This window comes from Aethina tumida, chromosome 2 (assembly GCF_024364675.1).
Source record: "Aethina tumida isolate Nest 87 chromosome 2, icAetTumi1.1, whole genome shotgun sequence".
In the NCBI taxonomy this organism is placed as follows: domain Eukaryota; kingdom Metazoa; phylum Arthropoda; class Insecta; order Coleoptera; family Nitidulidae; genus Aethina; species Aethina tumida.
This window is the reverse complement of record NC_065436.1, coordinates 35036597-35050655: the sequence shown is the minus strand read 5'-3', so window position 1 is coordinate 35050655 and position 14059 is coordinate 35036597. Positions and strand designations below refer to the sequence as shown.

Genomic DNA, 14059 nt, shown 5'->3' with positions numbered 1-14059 from the left:
ATTACAAATAGATCTTGTCTGTTAATAACATACAATTTTCCACATGTTTTGCAACAAATTTTCGCAAAAATTGTTACAATATATTTTCAAAACGATGCAACTGTCCAACCTCCCTTTATACCACAGCAGTGCGTAACAATAAACATGCCATATTAATTAAAATATCGACTATTAAGAGATAAGTAGCCAATGTAATTGTTAATATCCTAGCAGTTTTAAATTGTATGAATTAATAATTGATATCTAGACGCTAAATAGTGACATAATAACCAAGTAAACCGACACAACCTGCATATTAAGTGCTGCTTTAGCCAAACAGATTCTTTGATGAAACCTATTAAAAAATTAACGACCTTGTGTCAATGTTTATTAATATATGTTTGTATTTATGGCTTCTCTATTATAATGTCGATCAGAATTGGACGGAATTAGTTTCGTGGGAAAACTGTTTTTGAATGAACGCCATTAAGTATTGAATCATTGAGCCTAATAATAAATTTTATGTTGCATTTATTGTAACGTATCGAATCGATTAATCTTGGAAATTTCAAACAGTATCGGTTTTTAAACTAGTAAAATAAGTAAAAATTGTTTTCCGTTTATAAATAGTAATTCTACTTTTACCTATGCAAGTAATATATATTAATCCTTATTACAACATCTTAAAATAGACACTTTCTAGAGTTACCAGTTATAGTTCAATAAAAACATCGCACTTGGACGTGTAATTAGTGCCGACCGGATTGTGGTGGTTGGCAATTAGTGTTTTCTTGTAGCCTAGTCTCGATTTCGACTCAAATTCGATTTGTTTTGTGATGGAAGTACGGGAAATTAATTAATCAAAACCGTCCAAGGTTAATTGTTGCAAAGGTTTTGCAAATAAAACATAAATCATAACAAGCCAATAAAATGTTGCCATTGGTAAACCATTCGATATTTTCCGTAAACATTACAAACAATTTTTATGTTGAGGTCGAATTCTATTTATCAATCGTACCATCAAAAAAAAAAATTGGCGTAAAGATCCGGTCGGTTATAATAACTGTAACGAATTAATTCAATTTGCAGCATCCATTGCAAACGCACCAGACAAATTTAACTGTGAATGTTTAATGATACGAAATACAGTTATAATCGTTAACTACTGATCAATTTAATAAGCTACAGAGGGATTCATCTAACTAATTCGTTTGAAATTTTTGGAGAATTGAAAAATTTATTGATTTGAAATTTTATAATTTGACTTGAATTTCTTTTCTAATTTATTTTGAACAAAATTTTCGGTTTCGACGGAAGTAACATCAACGTTGCCATTTTTAATAGAATACCCTGTATTTTTGGATTTTTAAATTTCACTTGTAATTTCATCTAATTAATCTGTCAATATTCTTAAAAAAAATAACTCAGAAACTATTGATTTTAGGTATAGGACATAGTTTAGCTATTTCAATAAAATTATTAGTCTTTTAAGAGAATTAAATCTAAAATAACTCCCTGTAAAAAATTTGATTAATTAATTAATTAATTGATTTAATTACTTTTTAGAGGGTTATTTTAGTTGAAAATAATAAAGTTATTGGTGTTTTAAGAAAATTAAATATAAAATAACGAACACCCTATATAAAATTTTGGAATATTATTAATTACTTCTTAGAGGATGGGCCTGGGTTAACGTGTCTGCCAAAGATAAATTATGTAGCATTAACATTAGTAAATTTACAGACATTTAAATTAAATTTGGTTAGAATATCAGTGAAAATTATTGGAAAAAATTAATAACTCAAAAACTACGTTGTTTAGGTAGGTATAATTATTTTATTTGTAATTACATGTAGAATTTAAGAATGGAAAAATATACAGGGATTTTCATTAAAGATAAGAAAGTTATTGATGTTTTAAGATACACAAAATTAAAGGTAAATAATGAACATCTTGTATAAAATTTGGAAGTACTAATAATAGCTCCTTCTAGAATGTTCTTCGATTAACAGAATTTTTAGTTAGATCATTGTTTTGTCAAAACTTTTGGCACCAAATTACTCAAAAATAGGTTTAGCTATGGGATATGACATAGACATTTTATTTGCAATTACATGTAGAATGTAAAAATCCACGGTTGATTCCACTTCCGGCGAAACCGGAAATCGATAAAATTTAATCCAAAATAAATTAAAGAAGTAATTCAATTTAAGTTATAATTGATATACAATTTTTAAATAAGTAATTTAGGTGATTTACTCTATATACATTTGTATTTATTAATACTGAATATAATTGTTTAAGGGGGTTGTGACTTTTATTATAAATAATAGTCGATTTGTTTTGAAGAACTTTGATCAAATCAAGGTTAAGGTTGTTTTATTTATTATAGGGTAATATATTATATTACTGATTGTTTTAATAACAATAATTGTTGTAACTAGATATCGATAGGAATTCCCTTTGTCTAAAAATAACAAATTTTTTTATGTACACAGTAATCTATACAGGGCACATATGTTTCTTACTAATTAATAAATAAGTGCTTTTATTTATAGATTTTTGTCTCCAATAATAGAAAACAATTAATTGATTTTTCTCGATAATCTTTATAAAAATCTTGTAAATACTTAATAATCGTATATTTTTAGTTTCTCAGAAATTAAATAGTACAATTTTTTGTCACACATTTTATAGTGACTGCAAAATAAAAATAAATTAAAAACCACAGACAATGTAATTTTTTCACCATCATATTTGCGGAAGATTAACATTTTCCTGGCCATTAACCACAGATTAGGAAAGTCCAAAATTGCATCAAACAATGAAATTACCATATTACGATCTTCACAGGTAAAACAATAATAGTATTTTCGTAACATCCATTTCAGACATAATGAAACGTGTTAAATCAATAACAATCATTTAACAAACACGAAACGGCGGATCAAATTCCTAGCAGATAATCGTTGAATCATTTCTTCTACAGCTGATTCGAGGCCGGAATGGAAAAACGTGAATTCTTCCAATATTTATAAATATATTCATGTCGGACGTGTATTTACATAAATTATCAAGTTTTTAGACCCGTGATAAAAGGTGATGAAGGTTATGGGGACTGATAACGATTTTATGCAGTTCATGAGCGAAATTAATGTTCTGATTGATTACACACTAGACATTTCGATTATGCTACTATATTTATTTGTACGAAAAACGTGATTTAATCTATCTCTATTTTAGGATCAATTTTATTTATTAATTAAACATGATAATCGATTTTTGTGTGTACGTACAAATAAATCACATGTGAACCTGTTATAAGGTTTAATTAATTGTGTATCTAGTGCTAATTATAATAATTATAAAATAAATATACGCACATGCATTTTTTCTGCTTACTAAAGTGTGTCAACATATTTTCATTTATTGGAACGCGACTGCACGATTAGATCATGTCAATCCTGTATGTTAATTAATAATCCGGTAGTTTTCAGTTTTTCGATACACATACGTGTAATAATTGAATTTTTATTTAAATTATTGTTAAATAAATTACAAACAATTGTTGGCGTACATTTTAATTAATTTTTTTAGGTTGCCTTATCAGGCTTGTTAAAACTCAAGTATTTTTGTTAAAATCAAAGTAATTCTCTTGTTATGTTGCAACCATTGTTTTGTAAATTTTTAAATAAATTTCTTATTTAATTAGTTATTTCTGAGCACATTAATTAATATCATGCATTCTGTAATTACAGTCTCATTTTTATAATAATTTCACGAGACATAAATTGCAAATCACATGATTTTTTTATTCACTAATGTATAATTTTGGATTTTGTAATATATTATATTACTTTCCATTAAATTTTAATTAAAATCCACCTTATAAAAAAATTGTTTGATACCACAATTAAACGAGTCATAAAAACTTTCATCTGCAAATCGAATTTGTAAAAAATATTATTGGTGTTAAATGAAACATATCGAGATGACCATGATAAAAGTGACATTTACAACTGTCACTTTCTTCAATGGTTCACTAGATTAACACATAACTGTGAATGTGGATTCATAAAATCGAGAAAACGAAACATTAAAATATTTTTGTTGATTTGTTTTACAAATTAGGCACAAATTTATTTATTGAATTGAACACAACCGTTATTTTATTTTACGTCGAATTTTTCTTACTTTAAAACAAACATAGTTAATAATTGAAAATTCATGATTAATATTTATTAATTTACCTTATCGGTAATTTACTATAATTGAACTTATCAGGAATAAAAATGTCTTATTAATTATTACACATGTTGAATATATTATGAACTGTGATTAAATTCACTTAAGTTAACAATATTCAACGTTTATTAAGTTTTTTTCGACGATTAAATTGATATTTTTCAGTTTAATAAATTAATGGTAATTTTAATTTTAAATACGAGCACAATTGGTTATTTACAAGGATTAAGATTAGTATTATCATAAAGTCATTAAACATTACGATAATTTAATTATGTTGTATAAAAATATTTTTTAATAATTTATATAACATCATAAAATTTTAATATTCTAAATTATTATTACACAAGCTAAATTATAATAATTGTAAATAGGAAAAAATGAGTTGAAAATATAAAAATAAATGCTAATTAAAAATATTTTATAATAATTTAAGATATTATGTCACCTTAGACATTGATTTGTAATAGTTTGTGAGTAGTGAAAATTAATATAAAAAAACTTTATAAATGTTTTAATTAATACTTATAACTTTAAATTTATGAAACTAGTTAAGTTAAAAACTTGAAAATATTATTTGACAAATTAAGTGTTAAATTACAGTAAATTTGAGTGAGTGAAATATTAAATTAGAAACACAATGCGTTTAGATAAAATGTATTATCCTGATTAATAATTTGTTTACACTTACAGTAATTGTAGTTAATTTTCCTAGTAACACGATAAAACACAACCTCTATGTCATTATAATACTTTGAAAGTGACGTTTAAAAAGTCAAAGGTATAATTTAAGTTTTTTCAGTCTCACATGGAGAAAATTTCCTGGAGTCGAAGGATCAGGACGACTCGGTGATGCAACAAAATAATAACAGTGAAAAACTTACATGAAAGCGTTAAAAGGATGCTTTAGGGCAGTTATCCTGTCGCGGGCGTAACGAGGACGACTGTGAAGAAGGAACGGAGTATCACCGCCTTCGCCGACCTGGAGACCTGGACTTGGTGAACTTGGCGTCTAGCGAGTACCTCGCGAACGTAACCACCGGCCAAAACGCACAAACACCAATCGTAAACGTGTCGGGGTGTGTTCGACCCAGTTTGCGAGCCGATCTGTTCCGCAGGGCGAGAATCTGAACGGGTTGAACGATTTGAACGTGAAGCCGAGCCGGTTGTAACCAGATAGTGCGGTCGTTCCGTCGGGACCGGCGACCAGTGGCACACTGTGATGCGTACAAGAGCTGGCCTGATACTGACTTGGTTGGTTAGCCGCTGATGGTGGCCAGCGTGGACTGCGGATGCCTTTTCCTAGGACCAGCTTTTACGGAGATGGTTCACGTGCTTTTCGCTTTTCGGTGCCGACGTCGACGCGGCTCTTAGTGCCGATGTTCGAGAAGCTCGCAACGATCGCACGGATCACACGACCAGCGGATTCGGATATGCGGATAGACCTGTTGGTGGTTTTTGATTTTACGAGCCTTTGGGGATGCGCCGACACGTGGCGGTCTCCTTCTTACTCAGTTTTATTGGTTATTGTTGATTGTAAGTTCTTTTATCAGTTTATTAATTTGTAAAGGTTTTATCAGTATAATCGTGGCAATTTCGCTAACAAATCAATTAAATAAAACAATCATTAAATGATTAAAGCACAAATTAATAATAATTACTTTATGTTAATTTATTGAAATTTATAAACGTTTGATGTATAATATTATTAGTTGAATAAGTGTTAAATTATAATTCATGATTCTAAATAAATAAAAGTTAAAACCATATATTAAATTATAAATAATTTTTTGAATATTAAACACTTATACTAAAATTTAATAATGTTACTATTAAATAAACACTTAAAATTAATTAATTGAGAATTATTTTATCTTGATTTTTTAAAATTAAGTGTTATTTAACATATAAAAATAATTTTAGACAGGATAGAAATGATAAAAAATTATAATTAAGTGTTAATAATGGTTTTATCCTAATTTATTTAATTTTATAAAAGCCAATATTAAGAGTATAGATAAATATTAAAACATACATATGTCAATTTAAAATTATTAACTTATTGAATTTTATAAAATCTGAAAATTTAAGAATGTAGTTTGTTACACATTACACTTAATAATTTTAGATAGAAAATTGATTAAAAAAACTTAAAGTAAATTTTAATCGTGATTAATTTATCCAGGCTTGGAATTTAAGAATATCATTTCTAAAGTAAAATGTTAAATTATAATAATTCTAGACAGAAAAAATATATATTAATTAAGAATTATTTTATCTGAACTTGAAATTGAAAGAATATTATTTCTAAAGTGGAGTATCTAATTATGATAATACTTGATAGAAATAAAAATTTAAAGTATATATTAATCGAGATTATTTATCCACGTTTATTGAAATTTAAAAGTTTGGAATTTGAGAATATTGTTTCTAAAGTTAAATATTGAATTATAATAATTTTAGATAGTTTAATTTAAAATAAATTAAACATATGTTAATTAAGAATTATTTTATTTGAGTTTATTGAATTTTATAAAAACTGAAATTTAAGAATATCATTTCAAAAATAAAATGTTAAATTATAATAATTCTAGACAGAAGAAAATATATAAGAAATTAAAATCATGTTTTAAATAAGAAAGATTTTATCCCAGTTTGTTTAATTTCATAAAATCCGATATTTAAGAATATCGTTTCTAAAGTTAAATGTTAAATTATAATAATTTTAGATACAATATAGATTAAAATAATTAAGACATACATTAATTAAGAATTATTTTATCGTTTATTGAATATTATACAATCTTGAAATTTAAGACTATTATTTCTAAAGTGAAGTATCTAATTATGATAATTCTTGACACAAAATAGATTTTAAAAAAATTAAAGCAAATATTAATCGAGATTATTTTATCCATATTTATTGAAATTTTAAAAGTTTGGAATTTAAGAATATCATTTCTAAAGTTAATTATTAAATTACAATAATTTCATATACAATATAGTTTAAAATAAATTAAACATATGTTAATTAAGAATTATTTTTCTGAGGTTATTGAATTTTATAAAAACTTGAAATTTAAGAATATCGTTTCTAAAGTAAAATGTTAAATTATAATAATTCTAATAATCTAACAATTTTAAATACAATATAGAATAAAACAAATTAAACATATGTTAATTAAGAATTATTTTATTTAAGTTTATTGAATTTTATAAAGACTTGAAATTTACGAATATCATTTCTAAAGTAAAATGTTAATGATAATAATTTTAGACAGAAAAAAATACATAAGAACTTAAAATCATGTTTTAATTAAGAATGATTTTATCCTAGTTTATTTAATTTCATAAAATCCGAAATTTAAGAATATCGTTTCTAAAGTTAAATATTAAATTATAATAATTTTAGATACAATATAGTTTAAAATAATTTAAACATATGTTAAATAAGAATTATTTTTAATATTATTTTATAATATACTATATTAATAATTTTAGATACAATATAGATTAAAATAAATAAAACATACATTAATTAAAAATTATTTTAATTTATTTATAAAAACTTCAAGTTTAAGAATATTATTTCTAAAATGAAGTGTCTAAATATGATAATTCTAGATAGAAAATAGATTAAAGAAAATTTAAAGCAAATATTAATAGAGATTATTTTAACCATATTTATTGAACTTGGAAAGCTTGGAATTTAAGAATATCATTTATAAAGTATGTGTTAATTTATAATAATTTCAGATTGAGAATAATTATATCCCAGTTTGAACTGAATTTTATAAATGCCTGAGATTTTGGAATATAAATACTAAAGTAAAGTGTTAAATTTTAATAATAATTCCAGATAGATTGAAAATAATTTTATTCTACTTATTGAATTTTATAAATGCCTCGGATTTAATACCACTTCAATAACAAAACAAACAATAATTCTCAATAGAAAATAAATAAAGAAATAGTAACTGAGATTACTTTTCTTCAGTTTATTGAATATTATAAAAAGTAGAAAAACAATTATAATAAATTAAATACAATTGTTATCATTCTTCTTATAAAATTATTTTATCCTGTTTCCATGATATCAATTCATGTTATCAGATCATTACTAATTTAAATGACAATTGTGGTTTTTAACCACAATTTTCAAGTCTTTCAGTTAAAAAATTTGTGGTTTTTCCAAAAATTATAACATCAGCATCCATAAAATTAAAACAAAAAGATTCTTACCAATTTCATTAAATAATATATGTATTTAAATTGTTGAAATTGATTGATATTATTATTTAAATAATTATATTGTGAGAATTTTATTTTCAACATGACTATTTAACATCCTTTACGCATTTTATTGCTCTAAAATTTAAACAATATAATATTATTCACATTTTACGTTAATCCTTTATAACGTCAGTGCTTCACTCATCATGGTAATGATCTACTTTTAAAGAAATAAAAATGTCAGAGTAAATATTGACAATAATTTTATGAATAAATAATCGCATTAAAACTTTAATCGTAGGAAAACAATAAAAGTAAATTGCATGTTGTGAACACAATATTACTAATCCGCACACTTTTATTGTAAATTTAAATATTTTAATACTAACTGGTGGAATTTATCAATTTGAATTGAAATGTCTAGACTAGAAAATGACGATTTTACAAGATTGTGTTGATTCACGCACATCCATCCAATGATTTTATGTGTTTAAACAATTTGTCATTATTCTTAAATTACAATTCTTTACGCAACTCGCAATCAGGCGCTGTGTGTTAATGATCTAGTTCTACATAAAAATGTTATATGGAATTAAGTTAAGGATACAAATAAATATAAAACAAATAAGACATTAACCAGTCAAAAAATGCAGTTATTGTTGTATAAAAATTAATCAACAGTAATAAATTGTAAAAATGTCACGTCGAGCGATCGCGATTAAAAATGTACTGTGCATGAGGATGAGTAGTTATTTGTACCCTACTGTTTTGATTATTTATAATTATATAAATATATACCGTTACCATAAATAAATTTAAAGATTTCGATATTTATGCAGGTGGTGTGATATTTTTAATTCCTATAACGAGTTTTTTATCAAAGTATTTTAACCGATTAGAATTAGTTTAGCTGATTAAATAACAACATAAAAAATTAAATTCTACAATTCATCTGATAATATTGTTGATAAAAATGTGTGCATATAAATCAATGCACCTTAATGTTTATACCACATAATCCGATTACTAGAAAAAATACCTAGATTACTGTGAATCCTGGAGAAAGTATAAAGTTAGATTTTACTAATCTTCCATGGATACTGATTTTTACATGAAATACTGTTTAATCAAAATGTCACTTTGAATATTAATTTTAATCCCTATTATTTATTTTATTGGATATGTGCAATTTTTTATTGATCATAACAAAGTATTTATCAAATAATTCTTTGGTATTAAGCGAGTAATTTGCCCACACGTGATTTAATATTGCAATATTTAAAAGTAATAATTCTAACCATAAAAATTTGCATACGAAACGATTCGTAGAAATCTATTATTATTTTTTACATTGTTAATTTAATTCAATTAATAAACATAACTTTTTGTTGTACGCATAATAATTAAGCAGATGCAATAACTTAAAACCCGGTTAATTCTACTAAAGCACTGGTTTTGGCGACTTTTAACCAAATTAATCTAGAAACATGTTAATTATGGTTTTATCAGTTTAATTAAATTTAATCAGATGATAAAAATTGTGTTAAAAACTTGTAAACAAAATAGAAACAAATATAATTTTCGTTCAAGACAAATGACGCGAATTCAATAAGTTAAGTTAATAGATGGGTCGGGAGAAATTATTTAATTGCATAGTGTTGTTTGTTGGAGACGCTTATCGTTGTGAAATGACGTATTTTGGAGAAACCTTTTTTGTGTATTAACATGACAGATTATTTGAAAATATTTCTATTTATTTCAAATTTATTCCAGTATTTGTAAATTTGTTATTTTTCTATATCTAAACCTAATTAAAACCTATATGTGTATTTTAATAAAAGCATTTTTTAGCAATTTTATTTTTTTTTTTTTAATTTCCTTACTTATTTATGTTATTGTAGCCATTTGTTTGAAAGTCATTGCTCTGATTTATGTTAGTTTTATGATGATTATATTTTTTAAATAATGAAAATACAAAGAATATTCAATTAAATTAAATCTAAACTTTTAAAAAATTTTAATAAGTAAATAGTTCAACTGTATTAATTAGTAAATTACATTAAGTAAATTAGTTTATTATATTTCTGCTTTTATGAACGATTTTATATATATTTTAGATATATTTTTAAATTTTTGGAATTTTGTTGAATTAAAAAACAAAGACAACAAAAAAATCAATTATCCTATCCTGATTTTTAAGTAATCCTAAAAAGAGATATTGTTATATAAAATTCAATAAATTAGTTCATTATTTTCCTGCAATTTTTAAATATAAATTTTATAGAATATCGCTTTAAATCTGATGTGAAATTTTGTTGAATGTATTTTTAAACAATGAGAACAAGAATATTCAATTAAATTATTCCTAATTTTTCAATAATCTTGAAAAGAAAAATTACTTTCCGGCAATTTTTATATACGACAATTTTTCAATAATCCTGAGTATAGTTAATATAACTTTTTAATTAATAATTAAATTAGTTCGTTATTTTCCTACAATTTTTAAATAAAAATTTTATATAATATCGCCTTAAATCCTTAAAATTTTGTTGAGTATATTTATTAAGCAATCAACACAAAAAGTAATCAATTAAATAAATTACTTTGTAACTTTCTTGCTAATTTTTTTATTTTTCTTTTAATATATTTTTTAAACAATGAACACACAAAGAATATTCAATTAAATTAATCCTAATCTTTCAATAATCATGAGAAGAGAAATAGTTTAAATATATTGATAAATAAATTAGTTTGTCACTTTCCTGCAATTTTTATATGCGATTTTAACAAATATATATATTTAAATTCTGTTGAATATATTTTTTAAACATTGAAAACAAGAAATATTTAATTAAATCATTCCTAATAGTTCAATAATCCTGAGACGATAAATAAATTCTGAGAAATAAATCAAATCAAATATATTTATAATTCATAAGTAAATTACTTTGTAATATTCCTGCTAATTTTTAAAAAAATTGTTGAATATATATGTAATATTTATCACATTGAAAACACAAAAAAGTAGTTGATTAAATCTATTCTAATTTTGTAAAAATCCTGATAAGGTATTAAAATATATTTATAATTGATAAGTGAATTGTTTATAATATCATTCCTGTTAAATTTTTTATTTCTTTTAATATATCTTATAAACAATGAACACAAAGAATATTCAATTAAATTATTTTTTCAACAATCCAGAGAAGATAAATCATTTAAATATACATATAATTGATAAGTTAAATATATGTACGTATTTTGTTTCATTTCTGCTAAATTGTTAAATTTCTTAAACAATGAATACACAAAAATTATTGAATTATATTAATTATAATTTTTCAATGATTCTATGAAATTAAATAGTACAAAAATCTTTTTTATTAATAAGTAAATTAGTTTATATATACGATTTTTACAGAATATCGAATTTTTGAAATTTTGTTTTTATACTTTTTAAACAACAATAGGCAAGAAAATATTCAGTTAAATTATTCCTAATTTTTCAATAATTCTGAGAAGATAAATTTTGCAAATAGGTTTATAATTTATAAGTAAATTACTTTGTAACATTCCTGTTAATTTTTTTAAATAAAATTTTAAAGAAAATTAATCTTAATTTCTTAATAATCCATAGGAGATAAATCATTTAAATGTACTTAGATATTGACAAGCAAATTGCTTTGTAACATTCCTGCTAAATTTTTAAAATTTTGTTAATCATATTTTTTAAACAATGAAATCACAAGAAAATATTTGGTTTTAACAAAATTATTTTTTTCAGCAACGCATATTTTTTTATTTTAATATTACCATAATCTTTAGAACATCTCAGGTATTTATTTGTTTGAAACGAATTTTTCTTATTTATTTTAGTTTTAAATAATTTTCAGTTAAAGTTAAACTTTGATGTGTGCTATGTCTTTAACTTATGTTATCTATGCAATTTGACAGTGACAAATATTTATACAGAACATTTAATTCCTGCGTCAAGGATTAAATGAATTACTTAAATCACACTATTAAAATTTATAATGTTTACCCTATTTTAATGAGGTAATAAACAAATTACCTTATTTGTTGTTAAATAATTAATACTGGAAACTAAAATACAACAACAATTTTTGGCGAGTGTTTGTACGTTTAACTATTATGTCAATAAATATAAAAATAATGAATATTTATAAGGGGAATTACCTGAAATTAACTACAGGTTTAAATTTCCAAATAATTTCAGTGTTTCAAAGTGCACAAGTTTGCTGTTTACATTTACATTCATATGTGAATTCACTGGAACGAAATAATATTTTCGATTTTTAATTAACATTATATATCAATTAATAAAAACAATAACCGATTCCGGGAACTCATTTATTAGATTACCAGAGCGCCACACCTTTTAATACACCACAACCGTAAAGGTTAAGTATGTACCATTTCAATTAATTTTTTCCGATTGCACGAACCCACTTTTTCCACCGTTCGATTTCCTCAGGTTATATGCGAAAATTATCGAAAACACATACCAAACACACATTTAAACAGTACAGCCAATTTTTCTTACTTACAACATTCATTATTTATTCCATAACCGGACACACATTTAACGAATTTCGATGACTCGCGACCTGGCCACAGTGTTTACATTTCGGCCGACCGAAAAACCAGCTGAAAAACCGCAGCAGCAGCAGCAGCAGCGAAATGCATCAAAATGCATGCGAAATATGCGAAATGTGTGTGTGCGGTTCGATGTCTTCTAGTGAAAGTGCTCACCCACAAAAGGATTATTAGAGAGATGCCGTATTTATTGTTGTTATTTGCAATTGAGTCCATGCAATCATCTTAAATATTACATGGCGAATGTATTAGAAAGATTCGCACGGTATCGGTATGTTATTAATTGATTGGTCACGTTCTGAATACTGCTTTATTGGAAATTTGTTTGGGCTCTTTTAAATTTTCGTCTTTGTTTAGAATAAATTTAATTTGCTGTAAGGTTTTTTATTTTTAAATGTCCCCAAATCACAAAATCCGTCTTGCCACGTTCGTTCACAAAGTATTAATTAATTGTAAATATTTAAATTTCCGTTTGTTTAAACAATATGAAAACAAAGAAAACTTAACAATTATTAAAATTATCAATAATTTGAAGAAGTAAACAAATTCATTATTATTATTAGAATGAATTATACAACTATATGCAGTTGAACTTTGAAAGGATTATATTCTGTTAAATTATTTCTAGTATTTTAATAATCTTGATAAGGTGATAGATTAGCAAATATATTAAGGTTGTGTAAATTATTATATTATCCATGTCAATCTCCAAATGTGATTTTTATAAATTATTGAATTTATATTCAATTCAATTTTATTACCAACTTCTCAATCAACCTGAAATGATAAATAGCTGAAATTAGATTTCCCTATATTTTAAATACAAATTTTACACAATATCGCTTTAAATTTTTAAAATTTTGATGTGTGTAATTGTTAAACAATAAAAACACAAAAAGTAGTTAATTAAATCAATTCTAATTTTATAAAAATTATGACTTTATAACATTTCTGCTAAAGTTTTAAAATTTATGTTGATTATATT

The 14059-nt window shown here is 24.1% G+C and overlaps 1 protein-coding gene across 4 annotated transcripts in view; it reads right to left on the bottom strand.

Annotated features, from left to right (window-relative positions):
• Positions 1-13114, bottom strand: part of LOC109606872 (UNC93-like protein) — a 54580-nt gene extending 41466 nt beyond the window's left edge. Inside the window, exon 1 of one of the 4 annotated variants that reach the window (XM_049962470.1) lies at positions 13026-13114. In XM_049962470.1, coding sequence (XP_049818427.1) covers positions 13026-13034 — 9 coding nt within the window. In that variant the 5' untranslated portion in view covers positions 13035-13114. Of the gene's footprint in view, positions 1-5108; positions 5643-13025 lie in introns of those variants that run through there. The other 3 variants (XM_020023407.2, XM_049962474.1, XM_049962472.1) reach the window with 3 other exon arrangements.
• Between the last annotated feature and the right edge of the window lie 945 nt (positions 13115-14059).